Source organism: Mesoplodon bidens, assembly GCF_964165515.1.
Source record: "Mesoplodon bidens genome assembly, contig: HAP1_SCAFFOLD_1697, whole genome shotgun sequence".
Taxonomy (NCBI): Eukaryota; Metazoa; Chordata; class Mammalia; order Artiodactyla; family Ziphiidae; genus Mesoplodon; species Mesoplodon bidens.
In genome coordinates, this window is record NW_027671974.1 from 6,936 (window position 1) to 16,088 (window position 9,153).

General features: G+C 39.6%; 1 protein-coding gene across 1 annotated transcript; it reads right to left on the reverse strand.

Moving 5' to 3' along the window:
* Window positions 1–694: 694 nt before the first annotated feature.
* On the reverse strand, window positions 695–8,850 carry LOC308610734 (nuclear pore complex protein Nup160-like). Its single transcript, XM_081259760.1, has 9 exons — window positions 8,772–8,850; window positions 7,323–7,383; window positions 6,187–6,297; window positions 5,887–6,010; window positions 4,766–4,867; window positions 4,001–4,142; window positions 2,702–2,827; window positions 2,161–2,265; window positions 695–1,696 (listed from the first exon to the last, which is right to left on the reverse strand). The coding sequence occupies exons 4-9, from the start codon at window positions 5,988–5,990 to the stop codon at window positions 1,607–1,609; spliced, it is 669 nt and encodes a 222-aa protein (XP_081115886.1). The 5' UTR covers window positions 5,991–6,010; window positions 6,187–6,297; window positions 7,323–7,383; window positions 8,772–8,850; the 3' UTR covers window positions 695–1,606.
* Window positions 8,851–9,153: the final 303 nt, after the last annotated feature.

Genomic DNA, 9,153 nt, shown 5'->3' on the forward strand with positions numbered 1-9,153 from the left:
AAAACTGCGGACTCAAAGTGATGAGAAAAGTGAAGTGAAAGAATGTGGGCACCTTCCTTCTGTTCTGGTTGGATTTCAAAGTGAGGAAGGTGGAAGAAAATTGACAGAAGAGCTGGGCTGGCTCCAGCATGAGTTCTAGGTCTTGAACCAAAACAGTGAGGACAGGAAAAGCTGGTCAGTGTCTTATGAACAGCCACCATGGAAACCACTGCTTTGATCAACAATGCAAATGAACAGCTTTCTGCAATAGGGCCAGTCTTGAGCTACTTCTTATCTTTCAGAAATGGCTACAACAGGGTTTGAAATTTTTCGGGCTGTAGGTTATCATCCATTAGTCACTCATGAAAATATATCAAGTGAGGATACCTATTTTGTGAAAGCTTTCTCTTGGTTATATATGTGTATACAGGTCAAAATATATTTCTCGCTACAGTTGGAAGCCACAAGTTTATGGAGCTGGAAAGGCAAGACCTCTTGCAGCCCCTAATTGCATCAAACACTTCGCATTTATCATGGCAGAGATAATGTGAAAAAAGAGTCACATATCGTAATATCTACCAATAATAGTACCACAGGGAAACTCACACTGTTATTTAAAATATATAATGTAAATATGGTATTGACATAAAAATTAAATGCTTATGAAAAACTCAAGAAAGATCAAAGGGCATACAAGCAAGTACTATACAGATGGTTTCCTTAAAAGATAAATTTTAATATACAGAATAAAATTCAAGAGTTTATTTTTTCACGTCCCCCCACGTTTGTGGCCATGAATGCCTCTGAATCTGAATAGGAAAGTTTATATTTTGGTCCAATACGTTACTAGACTGCCTGTATGATCAAGTCCGGCTTGATTATCATAAATCATAGAGGTTAATGGAATTTACTTTGAAAATCTATTACTTTTACAGATGATAAATTTTCAATTTTTTCTTAGCTAAGTGTTTATTCCACTTCAGCCTCAGAACCAGATTCAAGATATCTTCCTTTAAAAATAATTTTAAAAAAAGATATCTTCCTTAACAGCTGGTCATCACGTTAGGCTTAATCTAGGCAAATTACTTAATACTTTATTGAAGATCATAAGAAAACTCCACAATAAATAATGAAAAGGGTATGCAAAATCATTAGCCTCTGTTTGCAATACAGAAAATACATGTCAGTTCTGGACCAAAATAATTACATTGAAATATAAAAAGTGATAGGGAAGAATGAAAGGATTTGCAGTGACTGCTTTTGGTGGTCAGCTACAACGAACCAACAACCATCAGCTGTTTTGGAAAGTGTAGGTGGGTTTTAATTTGCAGATAAAGAATGTCTTCGGTAGTTTAAAAAAATATAAACTCTAAAAAAGCTTGTGAATCATATACAAAAGCAGCTGTCTGAGACCAAGGTTGAAAACCAGAAACTGTGTGTTAGCACCACCAGCAAGCACAGGTCCTGTGACTCATCTGCCCTTCTTTCTTGTGCAGAATGCAGACCTGACTGTTGCAGACATCATTTACAGGTATAAAAACCGGCCTGGAGTACAGGTTCCCTGTTGGGTAAAGTCTTAAGCCCTAAGAGGCACCAAGCAGTTACAAAGGCTGGGCAACCATCCAGATCACAAGTTCCGACGATATAATAAATCCCGTGTTGCCTTATCAACTTTTTGCTGGTAGTCCTCCAATTTGTCAAGTATTTTCTGGGACAGCTGTAGGAGAAAAGAAGGGAATCATTGGAGAATAGGTCAAGGACTGAAAAAGACTAAAGTTATCAATCATTTTGACTTCAGCAACCAGATTTCTCCTAATAAAGTTGTTAGCCATTGTGCTTCATTTAACCACCATTCAGTATAGGAGTCTGCTCTGTGACTCCACTGATATAACTGGACTTTTCTGCTATATACAATACTCCAACCCTGTTTCCCTAACGAATTTCTAAATATGCAAATCATACCAGTTATTTTTAATAAAAGCTTTATTAGCTCTCTTCCCAGAACCAGAGAGGTTATATCTGATTTAACTAATCATCTCATAAAGGGATTTGGCAGCATGTGAAGGGCAATAAATGGCTTTTGCCCTTTCCTTAATCCTTGAGAACCAGAAAAGCAAGCTTTAAGGTGTAACTGCTAGTGCAAGGGCTTATATAAAATGCCCCAGGAGAGGATTTACTCACTGCAATGTTGTGACTGTTGGCACTGTTCTCTCCCAGAGCCTGCAGAAGCTGATCAATGGAAGAGTATGGGAGCCACACCATTGGAGCCGTTGCAGACAGTGGAAACTGAAAAGAAAAATACCTATTATTTGAAGAAAATCTGAGAAGTGGACCATTTCCTCTGGGTAGCTACTTCCACAGGATTCGATAACATGAAATGCTTTACTTGTTTCCACAACAAGAAACTGTGTGTGTAGGCATGCATGTGCACACACACACGTGTGCACACGGTACATGACTGGAACCCCCCCCATCTCTTTTCAACTGGGGAACTGGTCCTTTTCTTAGTTAAATCAAATGTATTTTTAAATTCATATCATCTTTAATCTTAAAGTAGGGCTAAGGCTGATTAGGGATAAACACACCAACAAAGCTCTTCTCTAAATTGTCAATGAACGATACTATTTCCAGTCTGAAATTTAGATGTAAATTATCTGAAAAAACTTTGGAAAAGGAAAGTGTGATAATACAGAATTAAAAGGAAATGCGGATACAAGCCCACCTCAATTCCAAAGTACTGATGTCCTTTTCCCAATACAGCATCCACGTATTCTGAAACCAAATCCACGGCTTCTTCCAAAAGGTCATAGTTTAAGTAGAGACGGAGCAACTCAGCAGCGTCAACCTTCTGTAAAAAGTTAGTGATTAAGAACATTTACCAATTTCCATCTTACCTGGGCATGGACCAAAGGATGCTGAGTGTCTGATTCCCTGGCATTTATACTTTTCATTACAAATAAACGAACACCTTGGTTTACTTATCTTGGGATGAGGGTCAGATTCCCAAGAGCCCAGTTACCTCTGGGCACCCTGTGAGGCCCCTTCTGTTAACTGGCCTTCCTCACCTGTTCTGTGATCTAAGACACATTTTAATTCTTTCCTACTTCGTTTCCACAGTAGTAAGTCAACGAACCTTCCCAGAAATGCTGAATACCAGAGATAACATAGTCACATTAATTCTCAGAAACATATGAATGACAAATGAGAAAGAAGTTAAAAGAATCACCAACTTTAAATGCTTGAATTACATTTCTATTTAACTCAGGGTGAGAGAAAAGTGATACAGCCTCAGTTTGGAAGGCCTATCCTAATTATGTCAATTATGCTTTCTATATTCTGATTTGATCACAATCTTAACTTTTACCATCTTAGCTGCCTTCTCTACTTTCTAACTTAAAAAAACAGGTTAACTTTCTTGACCTTAAGCTTTATATTCTCTTTTCCTATTGTGCCCAATGTATTTCAGGTACAGTAGTTCTCAAACTTAGCATGCATCAAATCAAATCATGACCTTGTTAAAATATAGATCCTGGATCCCAACTCCAAGGTAATTTGATTCTGTAAGTCTGGGATGGAGCCCAGGAATCTATATTTTGAAGAAGCCCACCATCAAAATAATTTAATGCAGGTGGCCCAAGGACCCAATTTTGACAGAAACTGAAAGAAACACTGTTGTAGAATTTGAAAAGAATTCCACTCACTCCTGTGAATTTTTTTAGTAATGAATAGTGAATGCTGTGTTCCATATATACTCATTGTTCTAAATACATACTCATTGTTCAGTGAGCACACAAGCATGCATTAACTTAATCACCAACAGGGAGAACTTTAAATCTAAACACCCAGTACTTCACAGGACTGAAGTAAACTGTTTTTAGCTAAGACTGAGAAGCTGTAAGTATATAAGTCGGTATATTTCCATAAATTGTCACTCTATCTTTTCCTTTTTAATCATCTCATGAAGTTATTCAGGACGATAAAGACCAGATTCTTACTCTCTACAAGTTAAGATACCACTTACCTTATAACTGTTTATAAGCCAGTTAGGCAGAGGCACTCCATGAGACAAGAGCTTGTTGATTACACAGTGGTGATATAAGTTATTCTGGACTTTGTACTTTTCCAGGTAAGTTGATAATAGCCTCCATGCTTCATCTGTAGCACTTGATAAAAGGAGAAAGGACTTATGAGTTCCAGATTCTTAATAGATAATTATAGTACCATTCAAAACATGTATTTACATGGAAAAAATCTTTAGACACTCACAACAGAATTGATAATACAGTTAAATGACAACTAACATTATTAGGGCCAATGTGACTTAGGGGTGGTACTAGAAACTAGATGACTTGGATTCTTGTATTTCCCAATAACCACATATTAACTCAACTAAACAATTCACTTTACTTGTTTGTTCCAGATTTCTAAAACAAGGAAATTGGCTCAGACCACTATTTCCAAACCTGATCACGCATTAGAATCATGCAGTAGTTCTGATTTAGAAGATTAGGGTGATATCTTGTAATCTGTATTTTGATAGTAATTCTGGTGTTAATTTAGGGTTTGAAAAATAATGTCAGAGGACCTCAAGACTGTAAAATGCTATAATTCTCGAGTGCTAAGCTGCATAATACAAATTAGAAATGCAATTCAGGAAAGGGAAGTTTACTGAGGGCTAGGGTTGTTAGAGAAGGATTCTGAAGACGCTGAAGTGCATTCAGGTAGACACTGGGGAAGGATATGGAGGGTGAGCCCTTGCAGGGTTGGATGAGGACTAGGGCTGTACCTAGACTCCTTAGTGGTGATGACTGATGAGAGCTGATTGGCTGCTAGCCAGGCCCAGGCTTCTGCTTGGGCTGCCTCTCCTCCAAACTGCAATTTGATGCATCTGCAATGAAAATGGTTCCACACAGAGTAAATTAATTTGGTGAAAAGCACCACATTATTTTGCTACTGAAACTGGAGACGAGAGGACAACTTTAGCTCTAGTCTATTACTAAATTCACCCTGGGTACTGGCCCTTCCCTCTCCTGACAGCCACACAACTGGATGACCCACGAGGCCATTAATAAGTGTTGAGATTATTTACTTACAAGAGAAAATTGATGATGAAAAATTCTGATGGTGGGCTTCCCTGGTGGCGCAGTGGTTAAGAATCTGCCTGCCAATGCAGGGGACATGGGTTGGAGCCCTGGTCCGGGAAGATCCCACATGCCGCGGAGCAACTAAGCCCATGCGCCACAACTACTGAGCCTGCGCTCTAGAGCCTGGAAGCCACAACTACTGAGCCTACGTGCCACAACTACTGAAACCCATGCGCCTAGAGCCCATGCTCTGCAACAAGAGAAGTTACCGCAATGAGAAGCCCGCTCACTGCAACAAAGAGTAGCCCCTGCTCGCTGCAACTAGAGAGAAAGCCCGTGTGCAGCAAAGAAAACCCAACGCAGCCAAAAAAAAAAATCTGATGGTTTATTTCTAACTCACAAACAACTTGACTAATATTTAGGTATAATGTAACTTCAATAAGAAGTACTTTTTAACAATGTTTGCAGGGGCCACTAGATGTCCTAAAGGATTGAAGAGAACATATGCCTTATCTAAATGTACACCACTATTTAACCCAGGTTATCTACTGTCATGTGGCCATGTGGGCTCAGGAATGCCAGATCTGATTTCTCAAAAGAAGCTATAAATCAAGATAAAAAAAAGAAAAAAATCATTGTGTGTATTACACAAAAACTGTTCTTTAAAGCAGGCTTATAGGATACCTATAAGGTATAGGATATAGGTATCCTATACCTATAAGGTATAGGGTATGGCTCGTGTGACTACTGCTTCACACTAAGCAACAGTAGAGTATTTTTGCATTAGAAAATTAAGATTACAGAAAGACAATTTCATACATACTTGAAAGCAAGTCCCTCAAAGACTGGCATTAAGGGAAGCTTAAAAGTCTGGCAGAGTGATATGGCAGTGTCAAAGAGGCCAGCCTGAACCAAGAGAGTGACCATCTCCTCTGCTGACGAACTTCCTGCGGAAATGGAAAAGAGCTATTTAGTGCACCCAATGGCATATGGAAATGAACTGATCCCAAAGACTGCTTCCTTGATGAATACCTCAGAATAACAACGACATGCTTTAATACCCATCTAGTATACTATGTCCACTGCCCGGCCCTAAAATATGCTGTTGGTGCTGAATGCCTACCTGCAACCGTGACTGCTGAGGGATCATGCTGAGCTAGAGTGAGGCGAATGCGAGCCAAGGAACACTCTTTCTCCAGATCTTCTAGTTCCAGGATTTCAATTTGTCTAGTTGCTGTAAGCCAAAGAAAAACATTTTCAATTCCCAAAGTACAAAGGAAGTGCCTATTAGACTAACTCAACCTGTCAATATCCACTAAAAATTAAGTAACATTCAGCTTTAATTTCATGAAGGTGGGGAGAAAACAAGGGGTTCAATAAAAGCTAACTTGAAAAATAAAGCAACATCCCAGTCTCACACCACAGCTGAGTCAAATCAAAGGACTCTAATGACAACAGCTGCAGATGAGGAGGCGCTTGCAAGGCCTTTCACAAATAATTTCAATTAACTCTTACAACTGTGAAACACTGCTATCTTTATCAGTAAGAAAGGAGCATGCCCAAAGCGAGAGGCAGGATTAAAACCAACTGTGCCCAACTCTAGAGCCCAGGCTCTTTGAGGAAGGAAATCATGCCTCCATGGTAATACCAAAGGAGCCTGATAAAAAAACATTTGGTACTGAGCTGATTTAAAAACAACAAACAACAAATGCGTGCACACAACACACACACACACACACACACACACACACTCTCTCTCTCTCTCTCTTTTTTTTTTTTTCTTTTTTTTTTTTTGGCGTTACGCGGGCCTCTCACTGCTGTGGCCTCTCCCGTTGCGGAGCACAGGCTCCGGACGCGCAGGCCCAGCGGCCATGGCTCACGGGCCCAGCCGCTCCGCGGCATGTGGGATCCTCCCGGACCGGGGCACGAACCCGTGTTCCCTGCATTGGCAGGCAGACTCTCAACCACTGCGCCACCAGGGAAGCCCTCTCTCTCTCTCTTTTAAGCATCTTCATTTCCCATACAGGCATACAAAGTTTTCAAAGAGCTACCAGACAATCTTTAGCACAATACTGAAAATAAACTACCAAGAAGGAACTTTACAATATTTTAATAATATAACTACCATACATAAACAATATACTACAATATAATTATACATAGTATTACAACTACTATCCAAAAAATAAATATAAATAATACTACTATAACAATATAATTGCTCTTCAGCAAAGAATCAGCATGAGATCCCTGACTCACTTGGGGCAGCTGTGCATTCTCCATCATGATTCCTCTTAGGGGATGCTCCAGGGCGATCATACTGAAAAGACAAAACAATAGATATAACTGTGAAAAATTAGGGCTTTTTAAAAAAATTAATTTTATTTTTTGGCTGCATCGTGTGGCATGTGGGATCTTAGTTCCCTGACCAGGGATTGAACTCGTGCCCCTGTGGTGGAAGTACAGAGTCTTAACCACTGGACCGCTGGGGAAGTTCCTGAAAAAAATGAATATTTTATTTTCATATCATTTTTGTGTGTGTGTGGGAACTTCTATTTTTTTATTATTATTTTTAGATGCTGGGGGTAGGAGTTTATTAATTAATTTATTTATTTTTGCTCTGTTGGGTCTTCGTTTCTGTGCGAGGGCTTTCTCTAGTTGTGGCAAGCGGGGGCCACTCTTCAGCGCGGTGCGCGGGCCTCTCACTATCGCGGCCTCTCTTGCTGCGGAGCACAGGCTCCAGACACGCAGGCTCAGTAGTTGTGGCTCACGGGCCTAGTTGCTCCGTGGCACGTGGGATCTTCCCAGACCAGGGCTCGAACCCGTGTGCCCTGCACTGGCAGGCGGAGTCTTAACCACTGCGCCACCAGGGAAGCCCCTCATTATTAATATATACCCTTCTTTTTCATTAACTATGATCCAGAGCTTTCAGGCTTAAATTCTCTCAATGTAAATTATGTTTATTTCAACTAGCACAACTCTTCTCACAAAAGTTCTGTAACTACTAGACAAAGCAATGGAGTTGTTTGCCAACTTGGCTCACTTAGCTAAAATATGTTACTGAGTCCAAGGACACAGATTTGATCTCCATATAAACCACTTGACTTTCCTTGGTTTCAGAGTTACATTCTCTACCCATAACCCTGGGAAAAAGCATAGTACATTCAGGAACTATACCATACAAGTAGCTGGGAGTATATGACCCCATCAGCATGACCAAAAAAAACACCTCGCGGTTCACCTCCCCTAAAATAGTAACAATAGATTAAATTAACAAAAATGAATGAAATAAAAGCAGCTACCATTTACTGAGCACTTTCTGCAGGCCAGGCACTGTCACTGTCCTAAGCACTCTACATGAATTATCTCATTTAATACCCAAACAATCCTATAAGGTAGACATTATTATCATCATCCGTATTTTATCCAAGAGGCTAACTGGACAGTAAAAGATTAAGTAATTTGCCTGAAGTTAGGTTGTCTAACTCCAAAACCACTCTGTAATACTTATTCCGACAATAATTCTGAACTTGGAAACTAAAGGGGTAGTAACGTATAATAAATGAATTGCTACAAAAATATATTAAGTCCACAAATGTCCCAGTGGAAATTTTAAATGAAATGAAGCAAAATGAGGTAATAGTTTTCAAAGGACCAAACCAAATAAATTAAATGATCCCCAAATTCCAAGATGGAAAGTTTTCATACCACTGCACCAGATGCTGGCTGAACAATCCACGCGTATTCTGGGCGAATAAGGCGCAAACAATTAATAGCAGCCAGATAACATTTGCCTTGCTTCTCAAGTCCCCGGAGAGTCCGAACCTCTCTGCCAAGACGCATTCCGTACTCATACATCACTGTGCCAGCTATGAGGCAATAATAGATATTACAATTTCAAAAATGTATCTCTTTAGAGACACACAGAGAGTTTGTTACACTTATCAAACACTAACATTTAAAACAAAATTGAGTTTAACTTAAAACCACAAAAAATCATGTGCTGGTGAGAATGTGGAAAAATTGGAACCCTTGTGTAGTGCTGCAGGAAATGTAAACTGGTATAGCCACTATGGAAAACAGTACGGCA

Coding starts and splice junctions, on each gene's coding strand:
- LOC308610734 (XM_081259760.1), bottom strand. CDS start 5,990: ATGGTCACTCTCTTGGTTCAGGCTGGCCTCTTTGACACTGCCATATCA. Junction 4,143..4,765: donor ATCACCACTAAGGAGTCTAG/GTACAGCCCTAG, acceptor CCTTTTATCAAG/TGCTACAGATGAAGCATGGA. Junction 1,697..2,160: donor CCAACAGTCACAACATTGCA/GTGAGTAAATCC, acceptor TTTCTCCTACAG/CTGTCCCAGAAAATACTTGA.